This window comes from Leopardus geoffroyi, chromosome B4, assembly GCF_018350155.1.
Source record: "Leopardus geoffroyi isolate Oge1 chromosome B4, O.geoffroyi_Oge1_pat1.0, whole genome shotgun sequence".
NCBI lineage: Eukaryota > Metazoa > Chordata > Mammalia > Carnivora > Felidae > Leopardus > Leopardus geoffroyi.
The window spans coordinates 78,349,318-78,371,103 of NC_059341.1; the positions used below are offsets into that span (position 1 = coordinate 78,349,318).

At 48.1% G+C, this 21,786-nt stretch overlaps 1 protein-coding gene across 1 annotated transcript; it reads right to left on the bottom strand.

The window, feature by feature from the left end:
- Nucleotides 1-499: 499 nt before the first annotated feature.
- Nucleotides 500-18,813, bottom strand: LOC123591826 (small cell adhesion glycoprotein). Its single transcript, XM_045466478.1, has 5 exons — nt 18,805-18,813; nt 17,597-17,988; nt 16,824-16,882; nt 1,987-2,067; nt 500-1,265 (listed from the first exon to the last, which is right to left on the bottom strand). The coding sequence occupies exons 1-5, from the start codon at nt 18,811-18,813 to the stop codon at nt 1,087-1,089; spliced, it is 720 nt and encodes a 239-aa protein (XP_045322434.1). The 3' UTR covers nt 500-1,086.
- Between the last annotated feature and the right edge of the window lie 2,973 nt (nt 18,814-21,786).

Sequence of the window (21,786 nt, forward strand, 5' to 3'; positions counted from 1 at the left end):
AGAAGCTTCTCTGGGCTTGATTCAAAGGACATTGGTGGGTAAAGTGGTAGGGGGGTAGTTCCTGGTGCCCTCTCTGTATACATAGAATGGGTCTGAGAAATTCTGGCCCTTGCCAGGATGGAAGGTAAACCAACTCATCACCCCAGGGATGTTTCTAATGACACTCCTCTGGGACAAGCTTCCCACCACCATTTTTGAACTTCTGAAACTTCCCTGGGGTTCTTACTGCTTGGGAGAGAACATATGCAAAAGAGTTAAATAAGCAAAAAAAAAAAAAAAAAAAAAAGCCTGGGGGTACCTGGGTGGCTGGGTTAAGCGTCAGACTTCGGCTCAGGTCACAATCTCGCAGTTCATGGGTTTAATTAAGTAAGCCCTGTATCTTCGGATCCCCCGTCTCCCTTTCTCTCTGCCCACCCCCCCTCAAAAATAAATAAACATTAAAAAAATTTAAGTCTGGATAAGTCAAAATATAAAGGTAGTTATTTCTTGCACACGAGAATCGGATTTCTATTATCAATAAACATTTTTAATTGTGGAAAAAACAGTAGCATCAGTGTAAGGTTGTTGGGGAATATGGAAAGGAAGAAGGCTCAGGAGATGGAGCACATTCATCAGGAGGTGAGGTCTCCATAGTCTGTCCCTCCTGGTCTGGCCTTTTACTGTGGTATCCAGCACCTGGCAAGAACTAGTATGACTAGACACTATCTCTGCTCAGGCTGTCAACTAGTTGACCAGGTAAGGGATAGGGGAGCAGCCAGCGACTCTTAACTGTCCTTCCCTTCGACCTTGAAAACACTGAAGATGATTGGGCACATACTCATGTTGTCTGGTACAGCACCACCTTCTCGGGCAGCCACAGAAACCCGCCATATTAGAAAGGCCTGGCTAACGACAGCATGAGCAGTTTCCTCTGTGTCCCTGGTGTCAGTGACGCTGGCATTCATTTGGGCCTGTGTCCTAGAAAGAGCTCAGGTTTGCCTATATCGATCAGTGCTTCTCACTGGTTTCAGATAAAACTTGCGCCTAATAAATTAAATAGTGTGTTAACACCGGAGCCTGGATAAGCTCCTTGGGGCGCGGGAGTCATTAGATGAAATATTCCTCCTTCTCCCTGCCCTTGGCTGAGTCACTCTCCATTTGGAGGATGGCGCTGGGCTCGCCTTCTGCAGGTTCGTAGGTGACGTAGCTGCCTTTGTTCTTGTACAGGTAAAAGAAGATCAAGATCACGACCGAGAGCAGGGTGAGGAAGACCACGGTGATAACAACTTGGAAAGGAGAGGGAAAATGCAGACATGTTTCAGGACTGAGGATGTCTCAGCAATTCATGGGGCCCCCTGAATTCGGCGATTCCCTCACTATTTATAAGCACCGTCACTATTTCTAAGAACCAGGGTTCTAATTAACCGGTGGCCACTTGCAAATCCATATTCCCCAAGTCCAACTTCCATGGTGCATGACCCCCGGAGTACCTTGGTACTTAAGCTAAGGACACAAGGCTTTTGATTTCTGACAAAACAACTCCCTCTCAACCGGTTCCTGATGATTAGGATAGAAACAGGAAGGAGGGAAACAGGAACTACCTTATCCCAAGAGGAAGGCATTTTAAAACCCACAGCCTCCTGCAGGGATTTCTCTGATCCCTCCCATCCTCTTCCTCACCCACTTGACAAACCACACACATCCTCATCTCTCCCCGCATAGTGGAGTGTAGCGCCCATACGCGCTCACATCTGTTTGTGGCCGCTCCCACATTTACCGTTAGTGTCTCTGGCACAGAGCCTCTCAGAGTCTTTTACAGCCTTGCGTGTGTGCGTGTGTAAGATAACCTATGTGCCCAAACGAGCCCATTACTGGATTTGGTCTCCAATCTGTGGTGCTTTCCTGCATAGGGAAAATCCTAGTTCAGCCACTGGGTTCCCCATCTGTGGAGTGAGATAGCCGTGGAATTCAAGAGGTCTCTCGGATTTGGCTCAGGGCGTTTGTTACCTGCTATGAGTGCTGTGCTGGCCTCGGCTTTGGGGGACAGGGCTTCAGTGGCCTGCAGGATTGGGGTGGTCATCGGCTCTTCTGGAAAATTTAGAAAAGTGAAAAGGGAAATGGGGTGAATTCTTCTGTCCTAAAACATACATCCGTCCTTCAAATTTTACCACCCACCTCTTCCCTAATAAAGAAGTTATCATTCAACTCCTGTAGTAAATCCGTATAGAAAAACCTGGAGAATAGAAGAGAAAATAAACTACCGTCCAAAGACCATGAACAAGTTGATGGGTTTCTCTCTGCCTAATATAGTGGTTAAGAGTATGGGCTCTAGAGCCTAAATGATGAGGTTCGAATCTGAGCTCTGTCCTTTACTGGCTGTTACCTTCAGAAAATTACCTACCCCCCCCCCCCACCCCCGCATGTGTCAGCTTCCTCACCTGCAAAATGGAGATAAAAGTACCTACTTTATAGGCTTGTTGTGACAGGTAGTAAGTAACTCAATAAAGGTAAGCTATTGTAGGGCACGTGGCTTAGTTAAGGGTTCAACTTTGGCTCAGGTCATGATCTCACAGTTCGTGAGTTCGAGCCCCGCATCGGGCTCTGTGCTGACAGCTGGGAGCCTGGAGCCTGCTTCGGATTCTGTGTCTCCCTCACTCTCTGCCCCTCCCACACTTGTGCTCTGTCTGTCTGTCTGTCTCTCTCAAAAATAAATGAGTGTTAATACATGGTCTTACAAACTCTTTGTAAACATTATTTTAAAATAATGAAACGAATGCTCCTCTCTTATTAAAACCCTTTCCCACACTTCCAGAGTAGGCCCTGTAATTTAAAAGGTTCCGAAACAAGGCCTCTCCTACCCTAAAATACATCTCCTACCTCCTCCTGCTATTGTTCTATCCGTCCTTTAGAGCCTGAAAGTCGCGCCACTAAGGTCATTACCTAGGGTGGGAACACTCAGAACTACAGGTCTCCAGAAGTCCCTTTTAAGTGTTTATGCAGGCAGTCAGGGAGATGGAGCCCGTTTAGTTCTCGCCCCAGTTAGCATTTTCATGTAGGGATTTGAAGAGGCATCAGGTTCAGTTAACTGCAGGACAGAGGTATCCCGGGGAAAACAGGGGGCATTATTCAATAGTCATTCAATAAATAATAGCAGCACTCATTAACTGCCTACCCTTTGCCAGGTACTGTGCCAGGCACACTGGAGATGTAATGGTGAGCAAAATGGTGTCCCTTCCCGGAGCCTACCCTCCACCATGCCACGGTTCACAGTTAATGACCGCGATACATGAAACAAAGGAAATCGCCGGGCACTCGGGAAAGCATGTGACTTGGGCTTGATCTAGTCTTCCAGCAGGCGCAGCCTCCACAGGAAGTAAGATTTGAGGTGGGAGTCGAAGCAGGGGTAGGTGTTTACAGGGGAAGAGGGACAAGAGGTGGGGCACATTCTAGGCAGAGAAAAGAGCCTGGGTCAAAGCTCTGAGACAAGAGCCGGTGCGGCTGGACCACAGGGCAAGAGCGTGACTCCTGTCTAATGCCTGACACCTGCAGGTTTCCATTCAGGGCAAGTGAAATGAAGTCACCAGTGGTGGGCCTGGGAGCCTGGGAGCAGTGTTGAAAGGGGCCAATGGTGGTGAGGGGTCTTTTTTTTACACAGGCCAAGAAGAGGCCTGATGAACCTGGTCTTGCAACAAAGCAGAGGTGAGCCGCCTACAGCACCCGCCCTCCCCACGCCAGGCCAAACCCTTCTCCACTATTCTCCACTCTTTCTTCAGGAATGGATAGCTCAGCCACTCCATGGCCTTGGGCAAATGGTTACATCCCTCCCATTCACTCAAGTGCTCTAGTGTTGCTGATGGGGGGTGACATTAACCAACTTTGCAGGACGAGGGTGAAGCCTGAAAGAGCTTGGACGCGTCACAGAGTGCTTACTACTCAATATATTATTTAAGGTGACTTTGTTTATGTGCTCAGTGATTAAAAGCTGCTCTCGGTTGGAACCCTGCACCGACAAATTACTAGGTGACCCTTAAGGAAGTTACTAAATCTCTCTGAGCTTCAGTTTCTTGATTTCCAAAATGGGAGCATGGTGGTGAGATGGCTCCAGATGATCCTTGCCACCTGGTATTTACACCTTTGTGTAAGCCCCTCTCCCTGTGCGTGGGCTGGACCCAGCGACTTCTAACAAACATAATACAGCAAAAGCGATGGGATGTCATTTCTGATAGATGCCCTGAACTTACCCTCCTGGTCAGACTCTGACTGCTGCCTCTTTTTTTTTTTTTTTTTTTTTTTAATTTTTTTTTTCAACGTTTTTTTTATTTATTTTTGGGACAGAGAGAGACAGAGCATGAACGGGGGAGGGGCAGAGAGAGAGGGAGACACAGAATCAGAAACAGGCTCCAGGCTCTGAGCCATCAGCCCAGAGCCCGACGCGGGGCTCGAACTCACGGACCGTGAGATCGTGACCTGGCTGAAGTCGGACGCTTAACCGACTGCGCCACCCAGGCGCCCATGCTGCCTCTTAACACGTACACTTTCCTCCCCCAAACGTCCCAGGGCTGGCTGCACTCCTTTGCACTCCACCTTCTAGAATTCTGTACAGATGCTCTTAGTTTTGACTATTTTTCTTTTTCTTTCTTTCTTTCTTTCTTTCTCCTTCCTTCCTTCCTTCCTTCTTCTCTCTCGCTCTCTTTCTCTTTCTTGTAAGTAGGCTTCACACCCAGCGTGGAGCCCAATGTGGGGCTTGAACCCATGACCCTGAGATCAAGGCCTGAGCTGAGATCGAGTTGGACCCCTAACTGACTGAGCCACCCAAGCATCCCAGTTTTGCCTTTCCTAAACATGAGAAAACATAAGACATACAAAAAGCCCTGAGAAGAACAGTTTATGTACAGAATCTTAAGTATAAAAATTAAGAGGATTCCGTTCAATCCACCAACAGCAATTTACTTTGCACCTACTGGGTACCTGAGGCAGAGTCATAGATGCTGGGAAAGGTGACAGTGATGAGGTCAACCAGGGACCGGACCATGGAGCTCAATCTCAATGAGGGTTCAGTGGACAGATACATATGACTCCCTGGAAAGAGTCTGGGGCGGAAGATGATTCCTATTTGGGAAATTCTGCAAACGATCCCGATTATGACAGTTGCTATTTCCTAAGTCCCTGCTTTGTGCCGGGTGCTTTATATACATGCTTATTAATCCTTACAACATCAATCACTTCCAAGTAGGTGTTTTTATTTGCTAATGTGGACCCAGAGGCCCTGGGGGAGTTAAGTGACATGAGTCACGTCACACATGAAGGAACAGTGCATGGAGCCAAGCTCTGAATCCAGGACTACCCACTCCAATGCCCGAGCAAGGTATTTACACTAACGCTTCCTACTACCCTCCTTTCCTCTTTTTTCCAATAGTGAAGGAGAGGAGGAGATCATGAAAGGTAACCATGAGGCAGCACAAGAAACTTTCCAGAAAGTTCAAGGGTTTAAAAGATACGGATAAAGGCGGAGGAAGAACCAGCTGGCCACAATCAACGACACACTGTGGTGCCACAAAGAGTGCATCCTTAAGGGCAACTGGTAAGCGGGGAGTGAAGTCAGCGTGATGTGGGAGCCACGTTGCTTCATATGCAACCTCCCTGACTTTATTGTTGGATGTGATCAGAGGCAAGCTGGCTACAACTAAAGGGTACATTTCAGCAATAGACCTTCACAGACAGAAGATTCAACAGAAGTGCCTTCCTTGGATGCCGTTCTTGGTCGGTTTCCATTTACGCAAAGCCATCTGGTGAGGCAGGAAGTACGAATGAAGGAGGTACAAAGAAATTTACCTCTCTATGAAGACAACGGATTAATGAAGAAGGCCGACCCAACATCAGATTTTTACTTCTGATGAAAATGGTCTCTTTTGGAAGTGAAGGCTCTTGGGAATCTACTTCTAAAAGGAGGAAGCACACCTCTCAGGAACAAAGGCTCATCCATTTTGTTGCATGTGTCGGAATTTCCTTCGTTTTAGGGCTGAATAATGGGACACAGGAAATTCTGACACGTGTTACAAAATGGGTTCCACTTATAGGAGGTACCTAGAACAGTCAAGTTCATAGGGACGGGAAGTAGAATGGTGGTTGTCAGGAGCTGGGCAGAGGAGGGATGGGGAGTTGTTGTTTAATGGGTACAAGAGTGTCTGTCTGGGAAGACGAGAAATTTCTGGAGATGGATGGTGGTGATGGTTGCACAACAATGTGAATATACTTAATATACACAATATTGTAAATGTTATGTATAATTTTACGATAGTTAAAAAAAACCCTTTTCTTTATACAGTTTACATTCTGAGAAGGGAAAGATGGACAATAAACTAAGTAAGTTAAAGATATACTGTATTAGATGATGATTGGTGCTATGTAGAAAAAAAGAGCAGGAAGGGGGTTGGGGCATGGTCTGTGGATAGGGGTAGACGGAGAGTCTTCCTGATGAAGTGACTGAAGTAAAGACCTATGGAAGGCGAGGAAGGCAGCCAGGCAGAGATCTGGGCAGAGGGAACAGCAAGTGTGAGGTGGGGGTATCCACAATATTGGAAAGCACTGGGGCTGTAGAACGCTTGGCATGTGTTAAGGCATGGCATGGAGGTCATGGTGGGGGGGGGGGGTGTGTGCCAGCAAGAGGAGATGGAATTTAAGGGGCTGTATATTTTGGCTTTTTCAGTGACTAAAATGAGAACGTTTTAGAGGTTTTTGAGCAGGGACTGGATTTATATCTCAAAGCAGTGCTTTTCAGCCTCTGTGGTGCATAAGAATCTCCCGAGGATCTTGTTAAAATGCAGATTCTGATTTGGTGGGTCTGGGCGCAGCAGCGGGGTGGGGTGGGGCTGAAATTCCAAAGACCATACTTCTCTTTCTTCTTCTTTCCTTTTCCTTCTCCTTCTTTTTTAATGTTTATTCGTTTTTGAGAGAGAGCGCTCAAGGGGAGGGGCTGAGAGAGAGAGGGAGACAGTGGATCTGAAGCGGGTTCTGCACTGACAACAGAGAGCCTGACTCCCGGGGGCTGGAATTCATGACATGAACCGAGCTCATGAACACGATTACATGACCTGAGCCAAAGTCTGTCGCTTAACCAACCGAGCCAGCCAGGCGTCCCCAAAGACCACCTTTTGAAACAATGAGACCACCATGTTGTGAAGAAGCCCGATGTAGCCCACAGGAGGATGAGAGGCTCCACGTGGGGAAACTGAGGCACCCCACGCTCCGCTGACAGCTAGCAGCAGCTGCTAGATGTCTGAGGGAGCCTGTTTTGGATCTTCCAGCCTGGCAGACCTTCCAGCCAACTGAAGCTGCGGGAATGGGCACAGACGAAACCAGCAGAAATGTGCCAGCAGTCCCACAGAATTGTAAGAAATAATAAAATTGTTCTTATTGTAAGCCACTGGTTGTTGAGGTTTGTGATGCAGCAATGGGTAACTGAAACAGAAGCTGATTTTTTTTTTTTTTTAGAGCCCCAATGTGGGGCTTGTACCCACAACCCTGAGATCAAGGCTTGAGCTGAGATCAAGAGCCGGACCCTTAACCAACTGAATCCCAACCCTGCAGGTGCCCCCAAACAGAAACTGATTTTAAAGGATCCCTTTGACTGCCGTGTGGACAAGGGGCTGTGGGAAGATAGGACAGGGGTGGAAGCAGGTTGTTGTACCCTCCCCAAGGCCACAGCTGCATCCACCCAAAAGGGGTGACTTTTTCTACTGGCTTGAAAGCACTGAGTGGGTCTAGCGGCAGCCCAGTGAGAAAGTGGTGGGATTCTGGCAAGGGTGACGGCAAGGTTTTGGGACTGAGTAACTGGAGGGAGGGAGGGCATGGTGTCACCCGAGATGGGAAGCCTGCAGGAGGAACAGATGTGGAAGGGAAGATCAGAATTCAATTCTGGACACGACTGCTTATTAGACATCCAAGTGCAGATGTTAAGACTGGAATTTTGGGAAGAGGTCTGGACTGGAGGTTTAAAAAGTCAGCATATTGAAGCCCATGAGAGGGTGTGACATCACCAAGGGAACAGGTACCAATATGCAGGCCCGAGGGCTGAGCCCACAAAGGAAAGAGCAAAGGAGACTGAGGAGTAACAGCCAAACAGATCAGGTACTAGCATTACTGGGTTTGACCACGCAGGGCTCACATGTTGTCATGACCCGGACAACACAAGCTGTGGTGAAACCCGGCGTCAAAGGCCCTGGTTTACAGTGGATTCAAGGAAAAAAAAAAAAAAAAAAAAAAAAAAAAGGGAACAGGAGGAACTGGGAGCAGAATATAGATAAACTTTTTTCCTGTAAATATGAGCAGAGCAATGGGGCTGTAGTGGGAGGGGGATGGGAGTTCAGGGTTTTTGTTTATTTTTTTAAGGATGGGAGAAATGACAGCATGTTTATTTATGGATAGGAATAACTCAGAGAGGGAACAGCTGGTGATACGTGAGGGAGGAGAGTGGCTCCAACCACGTCCTTGACGGGGACGGGACCCAGTGCACAGAGAGACTGGCTGGCTGCAGGAGGAGCAGAGATCTGGCGTCACTGACACGCACAGGGGCACGGGGGCAGGCGGCAGGTGCGCGGGGGCGGTGGGAGCCTCTGGCAGTTCTTTCTGAGAAGTTTAATTTGCTCAAGAAAATAGAACGCAAGGTCATCAATTGAGAGTGAGGATGGGGACTGGAGTTTAAGGAGAGTTGAAAGGTGTGGTAGGAGTAAATAGCCTCTTATCACAGAGCATGGGTAAGACTGTTTCTAACATCCTGCGGAGCAGTACAGGCTGGCTCTAAGACCTACGTGGAGAAGTGATTGGCCATCAAGGAACGAAGTGATGCACGTGTAACCACAGGGCCTTCCGCTGGGATCTGACCTCGGTTCTTTCTGAATTGATACTATTATGTCAAACCACGCCGGTTCTAAATTTAAGGTCCCTCTGTAATTCAAAATACAGACCTTATGTCGTAAGATAGGTATAAGAAAGTTCAATATCATTTTTCCCTTCTGATAGTAACTCTGCCTTTTTTGCTTGCCTTCTAAGACACTGCACGGTAAATTCTTTGCAAGATCTTTAGGATCTTTTTTTGGTGATCCGCGTTACTGGTGCCTTCTACACGAGCTTAGTGTGGAAGGGCTCAGTGCCCTTTGGGTAAAGGCAGACTCCTGCAGGCCCAGGGAAGGTTCCACAAATTTGTGCAAGTCTCCAAGCAAGAGGGGCAACCAGTAAACTGATGAACAGAGAGATTTCAACTGACTGCAGAAATGGGCCAAATTGAACAAGATGAGAATTCAACAAGAGTCCTCGGTCTTAGGTTCAGCAAACCAACTGCTCACAAAGAAAGAAGGGGGGCGCCATGGCTCAGCAGTAGCATATATAAAGACTTACAGTGAGATCAGTGGAAAGCAACTGGTACTAGAAGGATATACCCCAAAATGGCAACAAGAGTGATAGCTAGGTGGTGGAATTTTCGATGATTTGTAATTTCTTCTACATGCTTTCCTTTATCTTCTCAATCTCTTACGGTGATAACTACAGTTGATCCTTGAACAACACAGGTTTCAACTGCGTGGATCTACTTCTCAGGAGGATTACCCCCCCAAAATACAATATAGTACTGTAAATGTATTTTCTCTTCCTCATGATTTTCCTAATAACATTTTCTTTCGTCTAGCTTACTTTACTGTAAGAATACAGTGTAGGGGCGCCTGGGTGGCGCAGTCGGTTAAGCGTCCAACTTCAGCCAGGTCACGATCTCGCGGTCCGTGAGTTCGAGCCCCGCGTCAGGCTCTGGGCTGATGGCTCAGAGCCTGGAGCCTGTTTCCGATTCTGTGTCTCCCTCTCTCTCTGCCCCTACCCAGTTCATGCTCTGTCTCTCTCTGTCCCAAAAATAAATAAACGTTGAAAAAAAAATTAAAAAAAAAAAAAAGAATACAGTGTATAGTATGCATAACATACAGAATATATGTTCTGTGTGTGTGTGTGTATATATATATATATATATATATATATATATACACACATATATACATATGTTATATGTATATACAATGGACTGTTATTGGTAAGGCTTTTGGTCAACAGTAGGCTATTAGTAATTAAGTTTGGGGGGGGGAGTCAAAAGTTATACATGGATTTTTGACTGTGTGGAGGTTGGTGTCCCTAATCCCCATATTGTTCAAGGGTCACCTGTTCTTTTACAATCTTAAAAAATGTTAGGGGCGCCTGGGTGGCTCAGTTGGTTAAGCATCCGGCTTCAGCCCAGGTCATGATCTCACAGTTCATGAGTTTGAGCCCCGCGCTGGGCTCTCTCTCTGCTGTCAGCAAGAGCCTACTTTGGATCCTCTGTCCCCCTCTGTCTCTCTTCCCCTTCCCTGTTCATGTATTTTTTTTCTCTCTCTCTCAAAAATAAAAAAAATAAATAAAAAAAATAAATTAAAAAAAATTTTTTTTAACTTGCTGTCACCTTAGGCCCCCGTTAATATAAATATGGTCTCTAATAATGGAGGTAACAATGTGGACCTACTTTGTGCCACTCTTAGACTGCAGAGCTGCATCAGGGTGTGACAATTATGTGGTGAGCAGCCAAAATAATGAAAGGCTTGGAAACTGTATCAGATAAGGAAAGCCTGTAAGACAAAGTCTAGACAGAACACTTAGGGAGAGCCCAGAATTTGAATGCTATCTTCAAATATGCCGATGGATGGCCTGTGCAAGAGGACCACTGGCGGAAACTAATGGGAGAGAGAGGTCTCCCCTCCGGGCAGGAAGAGCAAAACAGGTCACATGCTTCATGGGGTACTGGAGAGAGAATTTTAGCACAGAATGGGTGGGTGAACTAGCTGACCCGCAGGAACTTTCTCAGCCTTAATTTTGGAATTAAAAAAAAAAATTTTTTTTTTAATGTTTATTTATTTTTGAAAGAGACAGAGCACAAGCAGGGGAGGGGCAGAGAGAGAGGGAGACACAGAATCCGAAGCAGGCTCCAGGCTCTGAGCTGTCAGCACAGAGCCCGAGGCGGGGCTCGAACTCACAAACCTTGAGATCATGACCTGAGCCGAAGTTGGGACACTTAACTGACTGAGCCACCCACCCAGGCGCCCCAATTTTGGAATTTTTATAAAGTGAAAGTGTTTCTTTAGAATTTTCTTTGAAATCAAATTTCTGAACTGGTGAAATCTCAGTGAAGTCTCTAGTTTAGTTATCAGGATTATACCGATGTTAATGTGTTGGTTTTCGCAACGTGCCATGGTCGTGTAAGATACTGACATTAGGAAAACCGGCTGAAGAGTACATGGGAACTCTCTGTATTATTTTTGCAACTTTTCTACAAATCTAAATTCCTCCAAAATAAAATGTTTACTTTTTTTTTAATCAAATTTTGAACTCCACTCCACTAAAGGTCACGGGGTATCCTAGGTGCTAATGAGCTAGGGTCTTCAGGCTTCAAGTGTCACAACTGTAACCTATGGGGGTGCCTGGCTGGCTCAATTGGTAGAGTCTGTGACTCTTAATCTCAGGGTTTTGAGAGACATAGGGAGCAAGCGGGGGAGGAGCAGAGAGAGAGGGAGAGAGAATTCCAAGCAGGCTCCGGCCTATCACTGCAGAGCCCAAAGACGATGTGGGGCTCAAACTCACAAACCTCGCGATCATGACCTGAGCCCAAGTCCAAGAGTCAGACACTTAACCGACTGAGCCACCCAGGTGCCCCTTAACCTCAGGGTTGTGAGCTTAAGCTCCATGTGGGGCATGGAGCCTACATAAAATTAAAAAAACAAAACTGTAGTCTATATTTGCAATTTATACTTTATAAAACGTACATTATTTTCTCTCCACCCCACGGTGGTGATGTAAGCAGGGTTGGTGTTATCATTATGTACGAGCTCAGCAAACTGCATCAAGCAGCCCAGAGTTACTCGGCAGTTGGCTGAGTTGGGCTTCAAATCTATCTCCTTATTTCAAGGTTCTTTCCACCTCACAGTACCAGCTCTCCAGGTTCTGGAAACATCTCCGCTCTGCTCCCAGCTAACCATTTTGTTTACATGTCCACTGGGTTTGGTTCCCGGAGCTTTACTGCAGAACAGAAAGGGTGTTCACTATAGCACTGTTCGCAAGAGTTGACACATATCTGAATGTCTATCAGCAGGGGGATGATTAAATAAATTACAGGCCATTCATTCTGGAAACACTATACAGTTGTTAAAAGGAATGTGGTTAGATCTGCTATTACTGACACAGGATATACGGCTAGATGAAAGAAGCAAATTGCTAGGGCAGTAATGTGTAATATGATTACATGTTTGAAAAAAAGTAAATTAAAATGAAACTATAAATGTACACACACACACACATACACATATGTCTGCGTATACACAGAAAAGGTCTGGAAGGCTACTCCTTAAGTGGCATGGCACAGCTTTTTTTAAAAAAATAATTTTTAAAATTGTTTATTTATTTATTTGGAGAGAGACAGACAGACAGACAGACAGAGCAAGCACCAGCAGGGGAGGGGCAGAGAGGGAGAGAGAGAATCCCAAGCTGACTCTGTGCTGTCGCCGGGACGCGGGGCTCCATCCCACGAACCGTTGAGATCATGACCTGAGCTGAAACCAAGAGGTGGACGCTTAACCGCCTGAGCCACCCAGGCGTCTTGCATGTAATAGCTTTTTAATGAAAAAATAAACAAGAGGGGCACCTGGGTGGCTCAGGCGGTTAAGCGTCTGACTTCGGCTCAGGTCATGATCTCAAGGTTTGTGGGTTCGAGCCCCGCATCAGGGCTCTGTGCTGACAGCTCGGAGCCTGGAGCCTGCTTCGGATTCTGTGTCTTCCTCTCTCTCTGCCCCACCCCTGCTTGCACTCTGTCTCTCTCTGTCTCAAAAATGAATAAACATTGAAAAAAAAAATTAAAACAAAAGAAAAAGGAAACAACAACCAAGTAAACTTAAGTTCAGGAAGCCTGGCAAAAAAAGGGGGTAAATGGTTTATAGCTTTCCCACCATCATCTCCTGTTCCTACCCTGCTTCTCTCCTGTCTCCCTGTCCAAATAAAGGAATAATGATGTTACTCTCTTCCTTCCCTTCTCAGACACGGAAGGACTGTAACACCATTTTTCGTTCAGGCGGGAGGCTTAGGGTACAGGACCACAGTAAGATTTGAGGCTCCACCCAAATCCTAACCAACAGCAAATGAACTTCAAGATCTATTTTGCCTATTTACCCTTTTTTGGTTCTTGTTAACCCAGATCCCTGTCGGTTTCCTTGTGACCCCTGTTTCCAGGCTAAATCTCTTATCACTGAGGCATCAGATCCTTTGCCACTTCAGTCTGCCAACCTACTTATTTGCTCTAGACTTGCCCAACAAAGGGCGGCTCCCCCAGTTCTCCTTTCTATGGGAACCCGCCCTGGAAGTCTGCTCCCTTTCTCCTTCCTTCTCTTTCATGTGCCTGGGCCAACGGGGTGGAGTGAGACTCCGAGAGCGATGGACGATGGCAGAAAAAACACAGGCTTTGGAGTAAACCAGACCTGGCACAAAATCCTGCCTCGGCCTTTATTAGGCACACGACCTTGGGAGAATTTAATCTCTGTACATTTCTTCATTGCCCCGAATGTCAGTTTTTGCTTCTCCAAAATGAGAATAAAACCTGTTCACAGGGCTGTGAGTAGGAATAAGCAAGATGGAAAAGGTGGGGGTTCTGATTCAGAGTGAAGACAACCTAGGATGTGGCTGTGTAATTAGGTGGCAAAAGAGATGGGCTTAACCTGGCGAGGCGCAGGGGGAGACACAGCCCACAATGCCAGTTTCCACTCCACCCTGCTTTCAATAGGGCGGCCCGTGTGCTGGGCACAGCAGGCACAATGCCTAGGGTCTACAGTACTTTAGGGGCCCATCAAAGTGTTTTCTGAGGATTTTAATTGTAGCGATTTAAATTTCTTTTAAAATCAGAAGAAAGAAATGGAATGTTAGGTCAAGGAAACTGTCATATTGTTATATCAATTATTAATTATAAATATAAAATAATGGTTTCATTATATCAATATTATGTTCTTCTTTATACCAACACGGTTGTAAAACAATTTTTCAATTAGCAATAGTCACACCTTCAACATCATAGCGTTGGCTGTGATACAGCCACTATGTAAGCTTAAAAACTACAATTTTATATAAATGTAAATATATTTTTTAATGGAGGAATGGGCTCACAAAGGCAAAAGTACCAAGGGCCTCTGAAAGCCATAACGTGTCCTCACTTTCAACACTCCCAAAGGATCTCCTTTAGGACATCTTTATAGATTAGGGAAAAGGGATGTGAGGCGGCATAGGTGGGGAGGCGGGGAAGCCACAAGCAAGACTCTCAATTATCCCATCCTTCAAAGTACAAGCCCTCCCCCTGTCTGTGATTTCCCTGTCCCTGTCAAGGAACTTTTGTTTGCTTGAACCCCATGAATGGGGGACTGTATGATACGTCCCAGAATACCACTTCATTCATGTCGCTCGTTGGGTCAAGAATACAAATATAAAACTCAACGACAACCACAAAACCAGCCAATTAAAAACTGGCCAAGGACTTGAATCGACATATCTGCAAAGGAGATATGCAAAAAAAAAAAAAAAAAAAAAAAGAAGGAAAGAAAAGAAGAGTGCCGTTAAGGATGCAGAGAAATTGGAACCTTTGTGCGTCGATGGTAAACAGTATGGCCGCTCCTCAAAAAATTAAACAGAATCACCACATGATCCAGCAATTTCACTACTGGGAATGTACCCAAAAGAACTGAAAGCAGGTACTCGAGAAGTCATTCATATTCACAGCAGCCTTATTCACAGTAGCCAAAAGGTGAAAGCAATCTATTGATGGGTGAATGGATACACAAAATGATGTATCATATATATATGTATAATGATGTATGTGTGCTATTATTCAGCCTTAAAAGGAAATTCTGACACATGGTGCAGCATGGATGAACCCTAGACATGTTAAGAGAGCCAGACAGAAAAGGACAAATATTGTATGATTCCACTTACATGAGGTACCTCGTCAAATTTCTACAGATAGAAAGTATATTGCTGGTCATTAGGCGCTGGAGGGCGGGGCAGTGGGGGGTTATTGCTTAATCAATACACAGTTTCAGTGTGGGAAGATGACAAAGTTCTGGAGATGGGCCGTCACGATGATTGCACAACAGTGTGAATGTTATCAGTATTTAATACCACTGGGCTACCAAAACGTGGTTAAAATCGTAACATTTATAGTATCTGTATTTTACCACAAATTGAAAAAAGGAAAGAAAAGAATTTACCCAGGTCCTAATTCCTCAGTTAGCTGCCCAAGTATCACCTCTTTTCCCTCGGGGAGGTTTATTCTTGGGGTCCTCTGCCCTCTCCTCCAGAACACCGTCCAGGACAAATGCAGTCTTGGTGGTTTCGCACAAGGCACGAACCTGATCCGGAACACCCACTGCGCCCTTCTTGCTGTGTACAAATCTCATCGATTCTTTAAGCGTAAGTACTCCATCCCATTCCCCACTCATGAAGCCCTTGCTGACCAATCTGGACTTCTAGCCACTTCTCCCTTTCCTCATCTCTCACTGGACAATGAACATTGTGAATAGTGCGCATCACCAGTTACAGAGGACACTGTCTTAGACTTCCCTGGGGTTGTCACATGCCACATCAGTATAGTAGATAATGTCATCAGTATAGTAGATAATGTCGGTCCTAATGACGAATGAGGCTGTGTATATGAAAACAAAGGTGTATAGACCAACCAAGGTTTTGTCCCCCCCCCCCCCCCAATGAGTACACAACGAAAACACAATCAGTGACTATCTGATGGTTTGTCTGGCTCAGCTTGGTTACGGAACAAAAGGCGGGAATCTGTTCTCAGAGTGAGGAGAGGTGGATCCCTGCCTGCAAGAAACAATGGGTTTTGCTCCTGGAGTGTAGCATCAGAGGAGTGGAATTAAAAAGCAGGCAGGGGCACCTGGGTGGTTCAGCTGGTTAAGTGTCCGACTTTGGCTCAGGTCATGATCTCACGATCTGGGAGTTTAAGCCCCACATTGGGCTCTGGACTCTGGGCTGACAGCGCAGAGCCTGCTTGTCTCCCTCTCTCTGCTCCTCCCCCGCGCTCTCTCTCTCAAAAATAAATAAACATTAAAAAAAACAAAACGGGGGCGCCTGGGTGGCGCAGTCGGTTAAGCGTCCGACTTCAGCCAGGTCACGATCTCACGGTCCGTGAGTTCGAGCCCCGCGTCGGGCTCTGGACTGATGGCTCAGAGCCTGGAGCCTGTTTCCGATTCTGTGTCTCCCTCTCTCTCTGCCCCTCCCCCGTTCATGCTCTGTCTCTCTCTGTCCCAAAAATAAATAAACGTTAAAAAAAAAAAAAAAAAAATTAAAAAAAAAAAAACAAAACAAAACAAAAACAGACAGAATTCCTTTCCAGGAAAATGTGGGTCTCTAACAAGCACTTGTTTGTTACCAATGTTACTGAATGCTTACTAGATATAAGACACTGTTGCTAGGTGTTTTATATGTGGTATCTCATAATAACCTCGCAAGATAGGCACTATTTCCCCCCATTTTACAGATGAGAAAACTGGAGCTTTGAGGGTAGATCACTCACTCAAGGTCACAAAGTTTTAAGTGGCAGTGTCGGGGACCAGCACAGGTCCCCATGATTTCAGATTCAAACCGCACCAAAGTAACCACTCTGGTTGCCCTCTGGGCCTTCCAGGCCCTTTGGAGGTGAGCACGGAGATCTGGGCTGAGGCCTCAGGGAATTCCAGGCCTGGGCTGGGGGTAGACGAATGTCTCTACCATTAGTATTAGGAAAGGCCTTCACCTACCTCCTGGAGAAGGCGTGGTTAGCAGGCTAGTCATCGCAGCAAGTGGAGAGAGAGCAGATCTGTGGGAAGAGGGACAAAGACGGCATGAGGTGGATGGGCCCTTACCTGGCGCTGGGGAGCCTTTGGGGCCAGGTTTTCGTGGGTCCCTTCCCTCATGGGGCTAGTCCTAAACCCTTCTCTTTGGGTTTCCCTGAGCACATCTTCGGGCTGGAGGTACCAAGAGCAGAGCCGAGATCTCTGGTACTTGGCGGACGCTGCCTTTGAACGTGCCACCCCGAGATCCTTTCACTCGGCCACGAACCACATTTACCTAAGGGATCTCTCCCGGCCTGAGAAAGTTAGGCGAAGGTATGCAAATTAGCAGCGCACCCAGTTTCGCCCGGCCACAGGCACGGGTGCTCTGCGCTTCGCGAGCCTGGCGGCTGCGCCCAGCCGTCCACTAGGGGTCAGGAGAGGGCCGGGAGGGCAGGACGCACCGGCTCCCGGGCCCGCGTGGGGGCAGGGCCGGGGCCTGGGGGCGGGGAGCCAGGCACCAGAACGTGGAGGTGAGGGGCCTCAGTCGCCTTCGGGCCCGTCCCCTACCAGCCGCCGTCGGGCCCTGGCCCGCTCCCCTCAGTCGTCCCTTCCCCGTCACGCTGCGCCGTCCGCGCACCCCCTGCCGCACCCCGCCCGCCGGCCACTAACGCCGAGCCCCTCTTGGCCCCGCGCGGACGTCGGGGCTGGCGCGGCGTGGACCCGGCGACTCGGCCTCGGCCCCGCCCCTCCAGCGTTACCGGCACACGGCTCCCGCGGCAGCCCGCGGCGCGTGGGACCGGCCGTCCGGGGCGGGCGTTTCCGAGCGGCCGCGACGGGAGGCTCCGGCCGCTCTGGGCTGGCGTCGCTCCCGCGGCCGAGGCGACTGCCGTGTGCTCGCGGCCCCCGGGTTCGGCCGGGCCTCCCGCCCTCCCCAGGTGCCCTCCTCCGCGTGCTCACCTTCCCAGTCGGACGGGCTGCCGCGGAAAGGGCCCGGCGCCGCTCCGCGCGTCCTTTTGAACTCTCCGGGGGGCGGGAACGGCGGAGATTCGCCGAGGGCCGCCAAGGGACACCGAGCGGGAGGAAGCCGCGGACCGGGGCGCGGAGCTAGCTGCGGAGGCCGGCCGGGAGTGGGGGTGGGGGGGCCGGCCGACTGGGTGGGACAGGAAAAGAGGAGAGAAACCGCCCTCTGCAGGTTCCCTCTGCCCGCCCGGCCGCCGCTGCTCCCCCGGGAGGAAAGGCTGCTTTTCCTCGTCCGATTGTCACTTTCCTCTCCATCCGGAGCCGCTTCCTCCCTCGTCCCGAGGCTCCAGACGGCGTGGGATCGGAACTGGGATAACTGAGATCTGTCCGCTTTCCCCCGATCGACGGAATTTGAACTCCCAGCAAATGCGGAAAATCACGTTTACTTGCGTTTGCGTATCATTTACGTAAACAGGTCCGCGTCCAGAAAGCTTGGAGCTTCCCGCGGCCGGGAAGCCGGGAGGCTCGGAAGGGGAGGGAGGGAAGCGGGGCCCCATCCGGATCTTCCTCCTCTGACATTCTTCCGAGGCTGTATAGTATAGAGGGTAAGAGCGTCACGGACAAACGGTCCCAGCGCCGCGGCTTGTTAGCTGTATGACTTTTGGGCGAATTACTTAACATCTCTAAAATCTGTTCTCTCATCCCTGAAATGAAGCCATTTCACGGCCACACTTCTAGCACCTGGTAAGAATCTCAACCTGTTAATCAGTGCCACCCTTAAGCCATCTTGACTCACTTCTCTGTGGCAGGAAATGTTCTCATATTAATGAAGTCAATGACTAAGGATGTAATAGTATAAACACAGGCTCTGCCATCCGCCCTGCTGTGTGATCTTGGACAAGCGACCTTGGTTTCATTTCTCCATCTAGGGCAGTACCTCTTTCCTGGAGTTACTGGGGGTGGTGGAGGTTGGAATGTTAATACACCTAAAGCATTAGAACATTACCTGGCACATAGTAAGTGCTCAATAAATGGTAGCCATTTTTATATTGACTTTCTACTACTTAGAACTCAAGTGGTTTATTCTGCCTTCCATTCCAGTGATACAGACTTCCTTGCTTCCTTATTCCAGTGAGGAGTTCTCTGGTTTTGGAAATCAGTATTTATATACACTGATGGACCGATCTTGTGGTGCATGTTCATTTGGGGAACAAAGACTGACGGAGAAAGTCTCAGAGAATAGAGGCATAGTGTGAGAAAAAAAGCAAAGACACAAATAAGCAAGGGTAGTTGCTTTCATTCCTAAAGATGTTATTTGGTTGGTAAAAAACAGAGGGAAAAGAGTAAGTTGATGAAATTCATTTTATTTAAATATATCTTTAAAGGCACAGTAGGTATCAGTGAGGCAAAAGAAAGCCCATGTGTGGGAAAACTACCAATCCAGCCAAGAAAGACAAAGAAAGTAACATGGAGGCAAGATGTATAGAAGTTAGCCGGTGCCTGGGTGGCTCAGTCGGTTAAGAATCTGACTTCGGCTCAGGTCAGGATCTTATGGCTCGTGAGTTCAAGCCCCATGTCCAGCTCTGTGCTGACAGCTCAGAGCCTGGAGCCTGCCTCGGATTCTGTGTCCCCCTCTCTGCCCCTCCCCCACTAGCGGTCTGTAACCTCAAAAGGTTTGCAGGTACGTGATTTTATCGTGTTGGCACATACCTACCATTCATTTTAAAAGCATAAACATGCAGAAGAAGGAGATCCAATATGCATATGCTCAGCACCTAATTGAGCATAAAACACCAATACCGTAAGCATCAGGTGTATTCTGTTCTTCGGTATAGCCTATATATCCTGGATGTGGCATGTTTCCAGTGTTCTCTAGGTATCTCACCTAGTCTGTCAATACTGTCCTTCACATTACTGGAAGGCAGGGACTGGGTGATGTTCTTGCAATTGATTTTATATGGAGATGCATACAGACAGATGACGAATGGAGCCTCATTGGTGGTGAGTGTTCTCTAAGGATTAAATGCTAAACTTCGGAAACTGGAGCAGCCATTCTTTGGTCAACAGACCTCAGGGGCCTCAGGGCAGGGAATAAGAGATACTCATCTCTGCCCAAGGTATTGGCTTCTAGCCCCTTCTTGTGCTGCTGCCAGGACGGCAGTCTTCTCAATCCTAGCCTTTCCCCTGGACAACTTTACCGTTTTGTAAATCAGGGTAAACGGTTTGGTTCCTCGTCGGGACTATCTTGCCTAAATAAGCAAAATTCTTCGTTAATGCCCAGCATACTGGCCCTTTCTCCTGTCTTCCTGGAACCTCCTGTAGGCCCATATGCAGATGAAGTGTCCATCTCACAATCTTGTAAATATCTGCACGTCAGTGGTGCCTCTGTGGTACCAGTTACTTTGGGTGCTTCCCCCCGCCTCCCCCCCCCCCCTTAAGACTATAAGTCCCTAGAAGTCCTCTCTGGCACACCCCTTTCCTAGGCAGGAAAGCCTTGTGGAGAAAAGGCATGAATTGGATTTTGCCAGATGAATGTGGGAGGGGCAATTCCAAGCAGGTCATGGAAGGCCTTGGACAGCTAAGGGCCTGTATTCCGAGCGTCACCCCTGCCGGTAGCCCTGGAGCATCGTTCCCGGTTGTGATTCTGAGTGCCGCAGGGATGGGATGCCTTGTAGGAGCGGTGTTAAAATACAGGCAGTAGAGGGGCGCCTGGGTGGCTCGGTTGGTTAAGTGTCCGACTTCGGCTCGGGTCGTGATCTCGCGGTCCGTGGGTTCGAGCCCCGCGTCGGGCTCTGTGCTGACTGCTCGGGGCCTGGAGCCTGTTTCGGATTCTGTGTCTCCCTCTCTCTCTGCCCCTCCCCTGTTCATGCTCTGTCTCTGTCTCAAAAATAAATAAACGTTAAAAAAAAATTAAAAAAAAAATACAGGCAGTAGGGCTCGTACAGGGCGACATGCAACCTCTTGTCCGTTTTGGCAGGAGCGACCTTTTGAAGGCTTTCAAATAAGACCAGCAGGATTAGCTCTTAGAAAAACAACTCCTAGGGGTGCCTGGGTGGCTCAGTCGGTTAAACGTCCGACTTCGGCTCGGGTCACAATCTCGCGGTCCGCGAGTTCGAGCCCCGCATCGGGCTCTGGGCTGATGGCTCAGAGCCTGGAGCCTGCTTCCGATTCTGTGTCTCCCTCTCTCTCTGCCCCTCCCCCGTTCATGCTGTGTCTCTCTCTGTCTCAAAAATAAACGTTAAAAAAAAAAAAAAAAAAAAAAAAAAAACTCCTAAATACAAACACTGATTTCCAGCTCCCCAACAGACATATTTACTGGAAGGTCCTGCAAGTTCTCGAGCTCCTTGTAGCCCGTGGTTATAGGCAGAAAGCGTACACTTTGATCAGTTCTGACGCGTGTGGGTACTCATTAAACGATCACAATACCATGGATGTTTCCATCGCTCTAGAAGTGTCCTTGTGCTTCTTTGTCATCCATCTTCATTAGCACCGCCCCGTCGTCCCACCACCCCCACTGGTCTCCCTGTCATCGTAGACGCTGACCTGCCTCTCCATCAACTGGGCCAGATTCTTTCTCCAGGCAGTCTGAGTCTGGAAAGGACACAGTGGCGGAAGGTGGTGGAGGCTGAGTCCTCCCTAAAGGACAGTCCACACATTCCTGCCACAGACACCCATGGGCTGGCTCTTGTCCTTTCCTGTTCTTTTGGTTCTGTGAGCTGCCTGATATCCCTCCAATGTTGTGTTTTTGTTTTTGTTTTTGTTTTTTGATGTGGAGCTTGAACTCACAAACCATGCGATCATGACCTGAGCCAAAGTCGGATGCTTAGCCGACTGAGCCACCCAGGCGCTGCCCCCTCCAACATGTTCTTTATTGCTCAATTGTGGCCGTTTGTTGTTTGCAATCAGAGAACCCGCACGCAGCAACGGCCTTCCTCCGGGGTCACCATTTCAGAGAATGGCACCCCCAAATCCTTGTCTCTCAAGCCTA